Source organism: Aureococcus anophagefferens (genome assembly GCF_000186865.1).
Source record: "Aureococcus anophagefferens unplaced genomic scaffold AURANscaffold_13, whole genome shotgun sequence".
NCBI classification, from domain to species: Eukaryota; class Pelagophyceae; order Pelagomonadales; family Pelagomonadaceae; genus Aureococcus; species Aureococcus anophagefferens.
Genome location: NW_008705573.1, coordinates 693,281 through 709,545, shown reverse-complemented (window position 1 = coordinate 709,545; position 16,265 = coordinate 693,281). Strand labels below are relative to the sequence as shown.

The 16,265-nt window shown below is 72.2% G+C and overlaps 3 protein-coding genes across 3 annotated transcripts; 2 read left to right on the top strand and 1 right to left on the bottom strand.

Annotated features, from left to right (window-relative positions):
* Positions 1-3,873: 3,873 nt before the first annotated feature.
* AURANDRAFT_16257 (hypothetical protein) lies at positions 3,874-4,281 on the top strand (the record flags this gene model as incomplete). The annotated part of the gene is made up of 1 exon (XM_009040075.1): positions 3,874-4,281. A coding segment is annotated over one exon (408 nt), but the record flags the coding sequence as incomplete, so codon positions are not given.
* Positions 4,282-8,035: 3,754 nt separating this feature from the next.
* AURANDRAFT_28436 (hypothetical protein) lies at positions 8,036-9,268 on the bottom strand (the record flags this gene model as incomplete). Its single annotated transcript, XM_009039962.1, has 1 exon — positions 8,036-9,268. A coding segment is annotated over one exon (1,233 nt), but the record flags the coding sequence as incomplete, so codon positions are not given.
* Positions 9,269-14,745: 5,477 nt separating this feature from the next.
* AURANDRAFT_65176 (hypothetical protein) lies at positions 14,746-15,846 on the top strand (the record flags this gene model as incomplete). The annotated part of the gene is made up of 1 exon (XM_009040076.1): positions 14,746-15,846. One exon carries the CDS (start codon positions 14,746-14,748, stop codon positions 15,844-15,846), a length of 1,101 nt encoding a protein of 366 aa, XP_009038324.1.
* Positions 15,847-16,265: the final 419 nt, after the last annotated feature.

Below are 16,265 nucleotides of genomic sequence, written 5' to 3'. Positions count from 1 at the left end.
GATCCTGCAGGTCTGGAGCACGACGCCGGGCGGCGCCGCGCGGGACACGCTCGGCGAGCGCGTCGCGGTCATGTGGCTCCAGTACCAGTACTTCCGCCGCGTCGCCGCGTTCGCCTACGGGCGGAACAAGCGGCGGACGGCGCGGCAGACGAAGAGCTTCACGCGCTTCTCCTGCTGCGCGCCCAACGGCGCGCTCGTGTCCCTGAAGCTGAGCCCCCTGGCGACCTTGAAGGACGTCAAGCGGGCCGTGGCCGCCAAGTCCTCCGCGCGGTGCCCCTGCGCGGCCAGGGACCCGCGCTACGTCGTCTTGCTCGACGGTTCTCCCGTCGCGGACGCTTTATGCCTCGAGGACGCGGGCGTCCGCGCGTCGACGACCCTCGTGCTCACGCTCGCGGCGCCGCGCACGGGCGACACGGTCCTCGCGCCGCGCGCGCTCGCGCCGTCCGGCGAGCGGCGGCGGTCGTCGGCGTCGGGGGGCGGGCGCCGCGCGTCGTCGGCGAACCCGAACACGCGCGCGTCCTTCCTCTGGAGCGAGCTGCCCGGCGTCCTCCACTACGGCCCGCGGGACCGCCAGGGCGAGGAGGACCTCTGGAGCCGCCCGACGACGGCGACGGACTCCCACCACGGGTCCAGCCGCGGCCGGTCGCGGCCGAACACCGCGTCCCGGCCGAACACGGCCGCGTCCCAGGCGTCCTCCCGGCGCAGCCGGCCCCAGACCCCCGCCGCGGCGCGCGGGTAATAGCATAGCCCGCCGCCGCCGCTCCGGGTCACGTCGGAGGTTTAGGGCCTAAATTAGGCCCGCGACCTCCCGCGCGACGCGGCGTAGAGGCCCAGGTCGACGACGGCGTCGCGCCGCGTCTCGTCGCTGATGGCCGCGTACATGGCGCCCACGGCGGAGATCTGCGCGGCGGACGGCGGCGCGGCCGCGGCGCCGTCGACCGGGTCCAGGTGCCGCGCGGTCGCGACGAAGCGTCCGATGTCCAGGCGCGCGCAGCCGCCGCCGGCGAGCGTCGCGCACGTCGCCAGCTTCTCGAGGACGATGTTCGCGACGCCGATCTCCAGGTCGAAGAGCATCTTTCGCACCTCGCTCCTCCGCGCGAGCCCGCGATCGTACGTGTCGCCGCCCTCGCCCGACCGGCCGAAGCGGCACGCGTGGTAGGCGCGGAGCAGCGCCTCGACGTTGTCGCGGTCGCGAACGCGCCGATACATCGCGAGGTCCATGATCGCGCCGCCGCCGGCGTGCGCGAGCTCGTAGTCGACGATCGCCACGTCCGCGTCCCGGAGCAGCACGTTCCAGCTGTGGAGGTCGCCGTGCGCGAGGACGTGAGACTCCATCATCGCGCTCCTCGACCAGTTGGCCGCGCTCCGGAGCGCGAAACGGACCAGCCCCCGGAGCCGCGGGTCGTCCGTCGTTTCGACGACCGCGGCCTCGGTCTTCGCGTCGAGGCGCGCGACCGCAGACGCGGCGAGCGCGGCCCGGAGCGTCTTCGGCGCCGGCGCGGCCGTCGCGAGCCGGTGGACGCAGCATATCTTGCGGCCGAACGCGCGCGCGAGCTTCACGTTTTTCGTCGCTAAAAAGTCCCGCCCGACGCGGTCGCCGGCCAAGGCCGAGATCGTCGCGTGGCGCGCGTCGTCCGCGACGCCTCCGGAGTAGTACATTCGCGGCGCGCAGCCGGCGCGCGCGGCCGCGGGCGCCACGGCGTCCGGGCCGCGGCGGAGCACGGCGAAGACGGCCGCGGGCGACGCGCCGGTCGCGCGCGCGACGAACGCCGCGCTCCGCTTGCCTTGGGTCTCCGGCGATTCGACGGCGATCGTCGCCTCGCGCCACCCGGGCACGTGGGCGCGCGCGAGCGATGCGACGAGGCGCGCGTCGGCGCCGTCGACGGCGGCGGCGGGGCCGACGAAGGCGTGCAACACGACCATCGACGCGAGCGCCAACACGACCATCGACGCGAGGGCCCGAAGCAACGGCCACCACTGGTTTGTCTTCGCTTTGGCCTCGTCATCCGCCTCTTCGTTGAACGCGATGGGCGCCACGGCGCGAGAGCGGCGAGGCGTAATGAGCGTATATAAAGAGCGACGAGGCATCGCAAAGCAGTTTCTGCCACAGCCCTTGGGGGGAGCTTTGGCGATCGCGAGATACAGGCGCCGAAGAGAGCCCGCGGCCACGACAAAGTCCCGTTTATGCGGTACCCGAGCCTGCGCGCCGTGGGTCCCGCGACGGACAGGATCGTCGCCTCCGCGAGCGACGGCCCCGCGGCGCGGTGCGTCGCCGCGGGCCCCGGCCGCGCGGCGGTCCAGCCCGTCGCGCAGACGGCCGAGAGGCGGTCGCCGAACGTCTTCGGCGGCGGCCGCGCGGCGACCTGGATCTTCGCGGCGGCCGCGAGGCGCCGCCGGTCGACGGCGACGCCCATGAAGGCGAGGAGGTCGGAAAACGTCGCCGCGGGGTCGCCGACCGCGTCCTCGTAGCGGACGACGCGGAGCGGGACCTGCGTGGAACTCAAATCTTCAACCTGACTTCAATGTGCACTTAATCGAATGGTTTGGACCGGGCTTTTCGGCCGTGCTTCGAAGACTCGACGAGAGCAATCGATTCGTCCAAAAATCAGCCAAATCGACTTCGATGTGACCGAGCGAGAGAATTTCAAAGTTTGGTCGGGACGTGCCAAACCGGCGGTTGATTTCCACACGGACCGGGACGCCCTGCGCGTCCGCCGCGGCGAGCCAGTACTCGTAGAAGTCGGCCCACTGGCGCGCGAGCGTGTCGAGGCCCAGCGGCTTCACGCGCCGGCAGAGGCCGCGGATCGCTTCGACGCGGCACGCGGCCCGTTCCGAGTTCACGGCCGCGCGCCGGTCGTCGTAGTCCGCGGCGCCGGCGTCGAGCGCGGCTTTCGCGGCGTCCGCGGCGCGCTGGCAGGGCCAGCGCGTGAGCTCGCCGACGACGCAGTCGACGGGGTGGCGCGCGAGCAGCGCGACGCCGTGGAAGTACGTCCTCAGGACCGAGCCGCCGAAGAAGTCGGGGTCGCGCTGCTTGCCCACGAGGAGCGGGAAGTGGGTCTTGAGCAGCGTCGGCGCCGCCCCCGGCGGGCCGTATGTCTCGTCGTAGAAGAAGGGCAGCTTCGCGCCCGCGCGGCCGACGGCCGCGTAGCGGAGGAGCTTCGCGCCGGGTTGCGGGCCGTAGACCTCGCCCTGGCCTAATCCCGTGGCCTCGGAGAAGAAGCCGCGGACCATCTCGCTGCCGCTCGTCGGGTAGCTCGGGATGAGGAACGTGCGCTCGTCCCGGGCGCTTCGCTCGCTCACGGGCCGCGCGTCCGGTAGCAGCGGCGTCGGCGGCGTCGGCGCCGCCGTCGGCGGCGGCGCGTACGCGGCCCAGGCCTCGGCGGCGAGGCTCGGCACCACGCTCCGCTGGAGCGCGACGACGGAGAAGGGCCTGGGCTCCGGCTTCTTCGCGTCCGCGGCGTCGGCGGCGGCGAGGTCGCCGCGGGCGCGGTCGCAGGCCGCGGCGGCCTCGAGGGTGGCGAAGGCGACGTTGGCCAGGACCATGAGGCAGCCGAAGCAGCAGAGCACGCTGGCGATCTCGGCGCCGCCGATCGCGCGCCGCCGCGGCATTGCGCGCCCGCGTTTGGCGGCGCTATCGAAGGAGATAGCAGCGCTCCATCATCGGGGCAGCTACGGAAACTTCGGTTCGCGCGGATGATGAAGTCGATCATGCACCGCAAGCAATCGGAGAGCATGGCACGCTCCCTCTGCTTGTCTCTCGTCTTCGCTGCCGCAAGCAGCTTCCGCCCTACCAGCCACCACGCCAAGGCCCCGCCGCGGCGCGCCGTCGTCGCCGCCGTCGCGCCGGCGCCGGCCTGGGTGGCCGGCGCCTGCCTCGGCGGCGTCCTCGGCACGCCCTTCGTCGTCGCGGCGACCAAGACGTGGTACGGCGACGGCACGCTGAACCTGCCGTCCTGGACGCCGCCCAAGGGCATCTTCGCGCCCGTCTGGACGACGCTCTACGCGACCATCGGCTTCGCGGCCTACAAGGCCGCGGCCGCGAACGCCTTGCCGAAGCTCGCCGTCGCGCACTACGTCGGCAACCTCCTCTGGGCGCCGCTCTTCTTCAAACTCAAGCAGTTCAAGGCGGCGCTGGGCCTCAACGTCGCCCTCGTCGCGTCGCTCGTCGCCGTGCTGCCGGCCTTCGGCGCCGTCGGCGCGAAGGCGCTCCTGCTGCCCTACCTCGCCTGGCTCGTCTTCGCGACGGTCCTCAACGCGGAGATCGTCCGGCTGAACCCGAAGGGCCTCGTCGAGGCGAACGTCGGCGTCGACACGCTCTACAGCTAGAGGCGGCGCGGACGGGCGGCGCGCGGCGTAAAAACCGACTGCAACGACACAATGTTGCCGGAAAGAATCCGATCCTGCCGTGAATTGGGTGAGGGGCAGCTATGGCGGGCTACGAGGCCATCGGACAGTCCCGCCGCCCGCGACGTGTCGTCGCCGCGGCGTGCCTCGCCGCCGTCGTCGTTTTCGCCGCCGTCGCGCGACCCTCGAGCCTCCGCGTGACATCCCTCGACGCCACGGCCGGCGTCGTCTTCGTCTCCACGACCGGCGACGACGCCGCCGCGGGCACGTCGGCGTCGCCCGTGCGCACGCTCGCGAAGGCCCTGGAGCTGCGGCGGGGCAAGGGCCCGGGCGTCATCCAGCTCGCGAGCGGCAGCTTCCGCACAGGCGGCCTCCAGCGCCTCGGCCCCGAGGACGCGGGCACCATCATCCAGGGCAACGGCTCGACGGTCCTCAGCGGCGGCGCCGCCGTGCCCGACGGCTGCTGGCGGCGGCTGGGCACGCAGAAGGATGGCGTCGACCGCTACGCCTGCGACCTGCGGAGCGCCGCGTCGAGCGAGGAGTTGCGAACCAGAGAACGCGTCCGCTTCCGGTCGCTGGCCATAGACGGCGTCCGGGGCACGCCGGCGCGCTTCCCGAACAAGAAGGACGACTACGCCGACGCGACCCAGTTCCTCTACGTCAGCGACGCCTACGAGTTCGACGACGAGTGGTACTTCACCGTGGCCTTCGCGGAGGGCGCGGAAGAAGCGGGCCTGCCGGCGTGGCTCGACGCGCCGGACTGGACCGGCGGCCGCGCCATGGTCTGGCCCTCGGAGTCCTGGAACAACTACGAGGGCGCGCTGCGCCGGCCCGCGGACGCGATCCGGCGGCGGCTCGCGGAGATCGAGGTCGATTTGAGCAACGGGACGACGTCGCTGCTCGAGTCGTCGACGTGGTTCCAGCTCTCCTGCCCCCTGCCGTCCATCTCCGCGGACTCGGGCTGCGACGGCGACGACACGAAGCTCAAAACGGGCGCGCGGCTCTACGTGTTCTCCGCCACCGCTGCTTTGGACGCGGTCGGCGAGTGGCACCACGACGAGGCCAACGACGCGCTGTACGTGGCGACGCGCGAGGGCGACGGGCCGCCGTCGAACGTCGTCGTGCCCCTTGCCGCGGGGCTCTTCGAGCTCATGCCGGGCGCGGACGGCGTCGAGTTCCGCGGCGTGACGTTCGCGGACGCGGACTACGACAGCTTCGGCTTCCAGGACGATTTCGACGTCATGGTCTCGTCCGTGGGCATCCCCAAGGACGCGGCCGTGCGCGTCCGGGGCGCGCGGGACGTCACCGTCGCGGACTGCAACTTCGCGGAGCTCGGCGGCGGCGGCGTCCTGTTCACGGACTCGGCGTCGGGCGGCGTCGTCGCGGGCAATTCCTTCACGAGCCTGGGCCAGACGGCGGTCATGCTCGTCGGCAACGCGACGACGCAGCCCTCGGGCGTTTCGATCACGTCGAACGCCATTTTACGAGTCGGCGAGACGCTCGCGTCGAGCTCGGGCGTGTTCTGTTGTTCCTGCGTTTCCACCTACATCTTCGACAACGACATCCGCGAGTCGTCGCGCTGGGGCGTCGCCATCCGGTCCCAGGACATCGAGGGCGCGAACTCGGGCAACAACACGGTCAGCCACAACCGCATCACAACGACGGGCACGGCGACGAAGGACTACGGCGCCATCAGCCTCATCGCCTACAGCGACGCGCCCACGTCCGAGTCCGTCATCTCCCACAACCGCGTCGTCGACGCCGTCGGCGTCTACTCGTCCTACGCCGAGGCCGACGACGGGAGCGGCGACCTCGTGGGCGCGCTCCTGACCAAGTACATGTCCTACGGCATCTACCTGGACAACTACGCGTCGGGCTACGCGGTCCACGACAACGTCATCGCCGAGACGGGCACGGCGGGCATCTTCTTCCACCTCGGCTGGGAGAACCGGGTCGTCAACAACGTCTTCTTCGAGTCGCTCGACGTCAAGTACGAGGACGGCGCGGCGCAGATCGTCGCCGAGGCCGAGGATGGCGACCGGATGAACAACACCTTCGAGCGCAACGTCGTCGCCTTCCGCCGGACGCCCACGCGCGCGCTCGTGCACGCGGACGACTACCTCGACACGCTCTTCTCCGTCGTCGACCGCAACACGTACTACGTCTACGGCGAGAACAGCGACCAGTTCTTCTTCCACAACGACGGCCTCACGACCATCGGCAACTGGTCCGTCTGGACGTCGTCGGGCTTCGACACGCACTCCACCGTCGCCGCGGACCCGTTGTTCGTCGACGCGGACGCGCTCGACCTGTGCCTCGACGACGCGTCCCCGGCCTACGCCGCGGGCTTCACGAGGATACCCGACGCCGTCTGCCGCGGGCCCGCCACCGCGCGCTAAGCCCTTAGCGCCGCGAGGATCTCGGGGATCGGCCGCCGCGGCAGCGCGAAGACGCGCGCGTGCGCCACGACCGTCGCGCAGCGCAGCGCGTCGTCGAGGGTCACGGCGCCGTCGCCGGCGACCAGGGCGGCGATGAAGCCCGCGCAGAGCGCGTCGCCGGCGCCGTTGGCGTTGGGCGCGCCGGGCCCGGGCAGCGCGGGCGCGGCCGTCGCCGCGGGCCTCCAGCTCGTCGGCAAATTCGACGCCGCGAGGCGCGCCGCGTCGGGGCAGAGCGCCAGGTCCGCCCCCTTGGCGCCGCTGGACACGAGCACCGCCGCGGGCCCCGCCGACGCGAGCGCGAAGGCGAGGCGCGCGGGCGGCGTCCCGGCGGGCGCGCCCGCGAGCGTCGCCGCTTCGTCCGCGTTCGCGTGCAGCACGTCCACCAACCCCAAACAGTCGTCGATGATGCCGTCGCCCAGGCGGTCCCGGGGCCCGACGCCGTTGACGTCTAGCGAGATCAATGCTTTCGGCGCGAGCTCGCGGACGCGCGCGAGCGCGGCCCGCAGCCCGACGCCCCGGAGCCGCGGCAGGAGGTGCGGGTAGCCGACGTGCACCGCCAACACGCCGCCGCGCGCGACCTGGCGCGCCACGCCCTCGACGACGTCCTCGCCGCCGAAATCGGCGTTCGCGCCCGCGCCGAAGTAGCAGCCCCGGCCGCCGTCCGAAAAGACGGGCACGACCGCGAGGCCCGTCCGCGCGGCGTCGAAGCGCGGCGGCGCGTCGACGCGCACGCCCCTGTCCAGCAGTAACCGCGCGAGCTCGTCGCCCTGGGCGTCGCCGGCGATGGGCGCGACGGCGACGGCGGCGACGCCGTGGTCCGCGAGCGCGGACGCCGCTTGCGGCGCGGAGCCGCCCGCGCGCGACGTCGCGGCCTCGAAGCCGTTGATGGCCTCGCGGCCGCCGTCGCTGGCGCCGCCGAGCTCCAGGTCGAGGCACGCGAGGCCGCAGCAGACGACGGCGGGCTTCGAAGGGGGCGTTTCCTCGGGCTCCGGCGGCGGCGTTTCCCCGGCTTCTTCTTCCGCCGGCGCCTCTTCGTCTTCCACCTTCTCTTCCGTGTCGACGACCAGTGCCTCGACTTCCTCGACCAGGGCCTCGACGTCCTCCTCCGCTGCTTCGACGGCGGCGACGGTGCGCTTCATCGTGTCGAGCTGCGCGTGGAATCCTCGGGCGTCGGCGCGCGCGCGGCCCTCGGGCACCTTGAACAGGTAGGCCGTCGCCTCCGCGACCTCGGCCGGGGCCACGGCGTGCGTCGCGAAGAAGTCGAGGAGCACCGTCGCGTCGACGAGGAGCGGCGCGCAGAGCACGGAGTCGGAGCAGCGCGTGTACGTCGCCATCGTGTGCAGCTGCCCGAGGAACGCCTCCGACGTGTACTCGACGAAGTCGCGCTTCTCGTCGCCGATGAAGGGCGCATACTGGACGCTCACGTGGTGGTCGACGCCCGGCTTGAAGATCGACGACTTGACCCGCAGCTTCGCGGCGTTCGTCCGCGCTTGCGTGGGAGTCCCGAGCGCGAGGTTCCGCATGTCGTTGTTGCCCAGGTGGTTCGACGACGCAACGACCTTCACCGTGAAGCCGTTGTTCTCGAGATATTCGACGGCGCAGGTCTTGAACTTGGTCTGGCCCGCCTTGAAGTCCGTGCCGAGCGCGTACGCGCCCTTTCGTTCGCAGAGCTCCGCCAGACCGTCGCACACCGTGTCCTGGCTGCCGCCGTTGACGAAGGAGCAGCCCTCGAGGGCCGCGGCGACGGCGTAGAGCAGGGACGGCGGCGCGTCGTACTCGAGGGGGCCCGCGAGCATGTCCAGCAGCGCGTCGGCCGTCGCGACCGCGGCCTCGGGTAGCAAGGAAGGCGGTTCGACGGACGCGGACCAGATGACCGTGCAGTGGCCGTCGACGCCGTGGGCCTCCTTGAAGCGGCGGATGTCGGCGCGCAGGGCGTCGACCTTCTCCTTGGCCGTCGCGAGGCCCTGCTTCGTGTGCGTCGCGGTGGCCCGTTGGCTCTCGCCGACGTAGCGCTCGTCGTAGACGCCCGGCATGACCTCCACGGCGTCGAGCTCCGCCTCGACCAAACGCGCGAGGTCCGTGTCGACGATGCGCGCCGCGAGGAGCGCCGCGCCGAGCTTCGTCGGCCGCACGTCCCAGCCGCCGACGGCCGCGTGCTCGAACGACGCCATCTTTTCGGCCAGATCGCCCCGCTGCGTGAGGCAGCCGCCCCAGTCGGCGTCGATGCGCCGCTTCTGGCCCTCCCAGGCGAGGCGCCGCCGGTTCGCGACGAGGCCCGCCAGGACCGTGCAGCCGTTGTTGCCGCCGAGGCCCACGATGAGGCACCCGACCTTGCGCGGCGCCGGCGCCTCGTCCTCGCTCCCGCCGCGGAGTTTTTTGGCGCCGCCGCGGAGTTGCAACGGGCGCGCATGATTGCCGATGCGTGCGGTGGCGTGGTGAAATGCGAGGATCGCTAGGAGGCGCGCGAGAGTCGGAACGGCGACCATTGCGATCTCTTCAGCTTCGAGGTACGAAGCCGACGTTGTAGATCTAGTCAACTTGGCAGCCCTCGAGTCGCGGCCGAGTATGGTGTGATCCGAATCCTTGACGCGCGTCGGCATGGAGGCGAAGGTGGTGCGCTGGCGCGAGGTCGAAAGCGGCGCGCGCTACACAGCGACGACGGCCGTGGTGCGGTACCCGCAGCTGACGCAGGATTCATGCAAGGACCTGCGCTTCCAGATCGCCAGGAAGCCGGGGAGCGCCGGTCAAGCCGCGCGCGACGTCAAGACCTACGCCGCGGCCGCTGTCGACGCGCTTGCCGCTGCTCGCCTCGCCGCGCCGGAACCCGCCGACCCGCGCTGGCTCGACGTCGAGAGCGGCGCGCGCTACACGGCGATGACGGCGATGGCGCGGTACCCACAGCTCAATCATTCGAGGTTCTTCGCGAGACTGCCAAGCGAGATCGCCTGGAAGCCGGGGAGCGCCGGTCAAGCCGCGCGCGACGTCAAGACCTTTGCCGCGGCCGACGTCGACGCGCTTGCCGCTCGCTTCGCCGAGCCGGTACCCGTCGACCCGCGCTGGCGCGAGGTTGAGAGTGGCGCGCGCTACACGGCGACGACGGCGATGGCGCGGTATCCGCAGCTGAACATCCATTCTTTCGACGACCTCCCCTTCGAGCTCGCCCGGAAGCCGACGAGTGGCAATCACCACACCTGCAACGTCAAGACATACTCCGCCTCAGACGTCAAAGCGCTCGTCGCGGCGCGCGCCAAGAAGCCCGAGATCGCCGCGAAGCCCTCGCAGAAACGCGCGGCCGCCGCGCAGCCCAAGAAGAAACGCGCGGCAGCGGCGCCGCCCAAGCAGAAGCGCCCGGCCGCCCCGCCGCCCAAGAAGCGCGCGCGCGCGAAGCAGCCCGAGCCGCCCCAGGAGCCGAAAGAGGAAGACGAGTGCGCCATCTGCTTCGCCGACGCGTCGCGGACGCACCTCTGCTTCCCGTGCGGCCACAAGTGCGTCTGCGCGTCGTGCGCCTCCACGCACCTCTCCGCCTCCGGCTCGCGCTGCCCGATCTGCCGCGCGGAGATCACGGCGACGGTCCAGGTCTTCGGCTAGGCCTCTCCTTCCAACACCCCATAAGCTTACACTCCACACAAGCTTAAAACAGCCACGCGTCCGACAGGGGCACGTAGGCCACGCGCCCCTTGACCTCCGTCGTCGACGTGTAGGACCGGAGCTTCGGCGGCGCCGCCGTCGCGTTCGCACGCTTCGCGCAGTTCTGGACGTGGTAGGGCCGGATGGCGAGGCTCGGGTTCGCGACGGCGTAGCCCGCGTCCGCGAACGTCGCGGCCGCGTGGTTGTCGCACTTGCCCCGCCCGAGCTCCACGGGCAGATCGACGCCGTCGAGCGGCGCGCGGAAGACCCAGGCGTCCTGCGAGTCGGCCCGGGGCCGCAGCAGGCCGCAGTCGTCGGCCCCGGGCCGCCCGTCCGCGAAGAAGAGGCCGTTCAGGTCCTCGAGCGTTTCGACCGCGTCGCCGTCGAAGGCGCAGGTCCACTCCCAGCGCAGCAGCGCCAGCACCCGCCGGTCCAGGTCCAGCGTCCGCGGGTCCCCGAGCCGCAGCAGCGAGTCGTCGTCGAAGAAGATGTCCGCGTTCGCCAGGACCACCACTTCGCCCTTTAAAAACTCGTCCGCGTAGTCGAACGCGTCCGAGAATCGCAGCCGCCGCCGCAGGGGCGCGACGACGAGCGTCCCCGCACACGGGCTCGCCCGCGCCACGGCCCGCGCGAAGGCGCCGTCGGCGTCCGTCTCGACGAGCGCGTGGACGCGCTCGAAGCGCGCCGCGCACAGATTCCGGCCGAGCGCCACCGCGACGTCGAGCCGCCGCAAATAGTCCGACGGCTCGTAGACCTGCACGACCAGATGGAAGCCCGGCCGGTCGCCGCCCAGGGGGAAGACCTCGTCGAGCGTCGGCGGCGCCTCGACGCCCGGCCCCCAGGGCGGCCCGCGCGTCGCCTCGTACGTGCCCGGCCGCGCGCCCTCCAGCAGGTGCGTGTCCAGCACGACCAGCGAGTTCACGGCCACGACCATGTCGCCCCGGAGCGTCGCCGCGACGGCGTGGTCCCCGTCTATTGGGTGGTGGTTCGCCGGTTCCAAGAGGCCGAGCGCCGCGGCCTCGGGCGACGCGCCGCCCAAACCCTCGCGGAGCACCTTCGCGGCGCCGCGCGCGTCGCCCGCGTCGCGGAAGGTGTTCGCCGCGTTGAAGAGCGCCGTCGCTAGGAACGACCTGTGTGGGAAATAGTCTTCTCGCGTCGCGAAAAAAACGGGAAAAAAAACGGACGCGGCGTGCACCCATCGAGGGGTAGGTGTACGGGCTCGCGTCGTTTCGCGCGGTCTCGAGCGCGGCCGCGTAGTAGGGCTCGGCGTCCTCGGGCCGCCCGAGGGACACGTAGGTGACGGCGAGGTTGTTGAGGGCGATGGAGTTGTTCGGGTTCAGGGCGACGGACGCGCGGAGCGCCGCCTCCGCGGCGGCGAAGCGGCCCGCCTGCTGGTAGACGGCCCCCAGATCGCTCTTCGCCTTGGCCTCGTCGGGGCAGCGGACGGCGTCCTTGGCCTCGTAGCAGGCGCGGACGAGCGTCTCCAACAGCCCCGCGGACTCGGCGAGGCGGCCCGCGTCGTAGAGGCGCCGCGCGTCAACGGCGAGGTCGTGCGCGTCGACGGCCGTCGCCGACGGCGGCCGTTCGTGGAGGCGCTGGTCCTTGATCAGCCGGCGCCCCGTGACGCGCGCCAAGAGCTGGGCCCACTCGTCGACGACGGACGCGTCCTCCCAGATGACGTCCTGGCGGCTCCGCACCGCGTGGGCGACCGCCGCGCGATGGTCGTCGTCGTTCGCGAGCTTCGCCACAAAGTCGACGTAGGCGTCCGTCGAGTGGGCGACGAGGGTCCAGTTGGCGCCCGTCAGGCCCATGGACGCGTAGAAGGACGCGGCCATGCGGCAGCGGAGGTACTCGGTGGGCTTCGTGACCACGGGAACCCCCAAAGCGAGGCCGTCCGCGGACGTCCGCGACCCGCCGAAGGGGAAGGGGTGGAGCAGGACGTCCGCGAGGCCCAGGAGGCGCAGGTAGTCGTCGCCGGGCTTCTGGCGCGGCAGGAAGACGACGCGGTCGCTCAGGGGTCCCATCGTCCTCTGGAGCCGCGTTTTCAACATCTCCGTCCACCGCGGCCGCCGGCCTTCCGTGAACAGCACGGTCGCCGCCGGCGCCTCGATGAGGATGCGCCGCACAACATCATCAAAAAAGGGGTGGAGCTTGAAGACGGACTGGGGGCAGAGGAGCAGGACGCCGGCGCCGTCGATGCCGAGCGCGGCCCGCGCGTCCCTCAACGCCGCGGCGCGCGCGGGGTCGCCGGGCCCCGGCAGCGGCAGGCCCGCGGGCAGCGTCGGCCGCCGGTACCAGATGCCCTGGCCGTCGAGCAGCACGACCTGCTCCGTGTAGGGCTCCGCGTCGCCGGCGAGCCGCGTCCGCTCCGGGTGCTCCATGCGATCCGCGGAGACGAAGAAATCCACCGACGGCCGGCCCGTCGTGATGGGGTTGCCCCAGAAGGCGATCTGCACGGGCGCGAACCGACTAAAACCCAGGAAGTAGGTCATGGGCTCGCTGAGCATGTCCGCGAAGACGAGCACGTCCAGATTCGCGGCGAGCAGCAGCAGGCGCGTCTGCGCGTAATTGAAACCCAAAGGGATGAGCTCGTCCGCGTCGGCCACGAGCAGCTCGCTCGCCGCGTTGCGGCCCGGCGACGCCACGGGGCAGACGACGACCGTGAAGAGGTCCCGGGGCAGGTGCGTCACCAAACCCTCGAGGAGCAGGCCGTGGGGCTCGTGCTCGCCGAAGAACTTCGAGACGAAGCCGACGCGCGCCTTGCGATCGGCGAACCCGGAGAACCGGGGCGACACGGACGGCCCCGCGGGCCCGTCGAGCTGCGGGTTCATCATGGCGCGGTAGCAGTCGGAGACGGCCTCCTGGAGGCGGCGGTCGTTGAGGCCCGAGTACGGCACGTAGAAATGCACGTGCTCGACCTCCGTCACGGGATCCTCGATGCGCAACCGCCGCCGCACGACGGGATCCTTCAAGGCGTGCTGGAGCGCGAGCACGCGGCCCGCGAACGCCAGCCGCTCCGCGTACATCTGGCCCGCGTCCTCGACCATGGGGCGCATCATCGTCACCTCGCGCGCCAGAAGCCCCGCGCCGTCGCTCGTGCCCCGGTTGTCGTTGCCGCCGGCGCGCGCGCGGAGCAGGCGCCGCGCCCGGTGCAACAAGTCCCGCGCCTCGTCGACGGCGCCCTCGTTGGCGTGGTGCATGGCGAGATTCGTCAAGGCTTGGGGCTGGTCGCCGTCGATCTTGAGGCACTTGTCCAGCACGGCCATGGCCTGCTCGTGCTCGCCGATGGTGACGAGCGCCGCGCCGAGGTTGTTGAGGGCCTGCGTGTCCTCGGGGAAGTCGTCGAGCACGCGCCGGTAGCCCGCGATGGCCAGTTCCATCGCGCCGCGCTCGTGGTCCACCGCCGCGCGGTTCACGAGCGCCTGCCGCTTCACGGGCCCGTCCGCCGCGATGCGCGCCGCGACCTCGTAGTAGCCCGCGGCGACGTCCAACAAGCCGAGATGCTGCGCGTTGACGCCCGCGCCGAGGTTCAGCCGCGGGTCGTCCGGCCACGCGGCGACCGATACTTCGAAGAACTCGAGGCCCTCCTCCAGCGTCCGGCACCGCCGCAGCGCCTCGCCTAAATCCATGCGCGCGACCTTCTCCATCGTCGCCAAATTCTCGTCGTCGTCGGCGCGCGGGCCGCGGCCGCCCATGGGGTCGACGCCCATGGCTCGCAGCGCCCTCCCGTTCGCGTCGACGACGCCGCACCAGTTCTCCGCTTCAAAGTGGACGGCGGCGACGTTGCGCCAGGCGCCCACGCTGTCCGGCGCGAGCGCCGTCGCCCGGCCCAGCATCTCCAGCGCGCCCGCGTGGTCGCCGGCCCAGCGCAGCAGCTCCCCGAAATTCGTGAGGATGTTCGAGTCGTTCGGCCTGCCAGCGACGGCGCGCCGCACGAGGGCGACGCTCTGTGCCACGTGGCCGGGGTCGGGCCGGACGCCCGTCTCGTACCACTCCGCGTCGAGGCGCGCGTAGACGACGAGCCCGAGCAGGTGGAGCGCGTCGGGGTGGTCCGGCGACTGCTCGAGCACGGCGGCGTAGACCTTTTCGGCCTCGTCGATGCGGCCCTGGCTCTGCATCGCCGCCGCGCGCTCGAGGTCGGGCAGGTAGGGATCCGCCCCGCCCACGAGCGCTACGACCGCGAGCCAGCGCCAGAGGCGCGCCATCAGCGGCGAGGCAGCCCTGAGTTGCACCGGAAGTTTGCCTGCAAGGCCGAATTTCAAAGTGGGCAGCTTATGGGCGCTTAGAAGTGCCGCGGGCCGCACCGAACACCACTGCCGGCACAATCGTCTCACCCATGGAGCACCTCAACCCGGTGACGGGGTCGCCGCTGCGCGTGGGCCCGCACGGCGGCGACATGCAGCCCCGCGCCTACGGGTCCTCCGTCGACGCCGAGTACTTCGACGCGCGCCAGTTGGAGACGGAGGTCCTGTCGCACAACGCCCAGGTCATCCGCGACCGGGAGCGTCCGACCGCGGAGAGCGAGGAGGAGGTGCTCGAGTGGTGGGAGCGCGCCGCGGCGCAGCGGCCGCCCGCGCTGCCCCTCGGCGGCGACGACGGCCCCGCGCCGGCGGCGCCGCACCGCGCGGCGCCCCGGAGCGGCCGCCGCGAGAAGCAGGACTCCTTCGAGGTCCGCGTCGCGACGCCGCAGGGGTCGCACGCGGGGGGCGTCTCGGTCGTCGGGCCCGAGGGCCGGTCCGAGGAGCAGCGCGCCGCGCTGAGGCGCGAGCACGAGCTGCTCGTGCTCCGCGACCGCGAGGCGCGGGCCGCGCGCCTCGAGAAGGAGCGCGACGACGAGCGGCGCGAGGACGAGAAGCGCCTGCGCCAGGCGTCGAGCTTCCTGCCGTCCGCGCGCGACGGCGGCGCCGGCCCCGCGCGGACGACGGGCCGCGGCCGCCGGCCGTCGGCGAACGGCCGCGGCAGCAAGCTCGGCGACATCATCAGCTACGACGGCGGCCGCGCGGGCCGGAGCACGCGCGAGGACGCGCCCGCGAACCTCCGCCGCGACGACGGCGTGACGCGCGACCAGCTCCGGCGCCGCGACGACGTCTACGGCGCGCCGGGCGCGCCCTTCGTCGGGCTCCAGGCCCGGCCGGCGCCGCGGAGCGACGCGCGGGCCGCGCCGTCGCCGCGGGGCGACGAGCCGGCCCACCGGCCGCGCGCCGCGCCGTCGCCGCGCGCCGCGGCGACGCCGCCGCGCGGCGACGAGCCGGCCTACGCGGAGCCGTCGCCGTCGGCCTACGACCCGCCGCGCGCGAAGAACGACTCCATCGCGCGCCACCTCCAGGACGCGCTCGCCGCGGCGCTCCGCGAGAACGAGCGCCTCGACGGCGACCTCAAGGCCGCGCTCGCGGAGGTCGAGCGCTACCGCCGCCGCTTCGGGCCGCTGCCGCCGTAACGGGTGCGTAAAGCGCCGACCGACGCGGTCCTTTTTTTACCGACCCCCCTACTCCATGACCCAGGTGAACTCGCCGTTCTTCGCGTCGACCATCAGATCCGCGAAGACCTCGAAGCTCGTCGCGCCGGTCAGCACGGCGACGAAGCTCGACCCGCTGTACATGCCCCGGCCCTCGTTGGCCGCGACGGCCTCGTAGAAGTCGCCGACGGACGCGCCGCATCTCTCGATGAAGCCCTCGAGCTTTCTCTCCAGCAGGGTCTTGAAATCGTTGTAGATCTCCGTGTGCTCCAGCTCGTACTCGCCGTTCGCGGCGCCGAACGTCTTGCAGTTCGCGAAGACGAAGCGCCGCACCTCGTCCTCGAGGTCCTTCGAGTCCGTGTAGTAGTCGAAGACCTGCCGGATGAGCGCGCCGCCGCCGC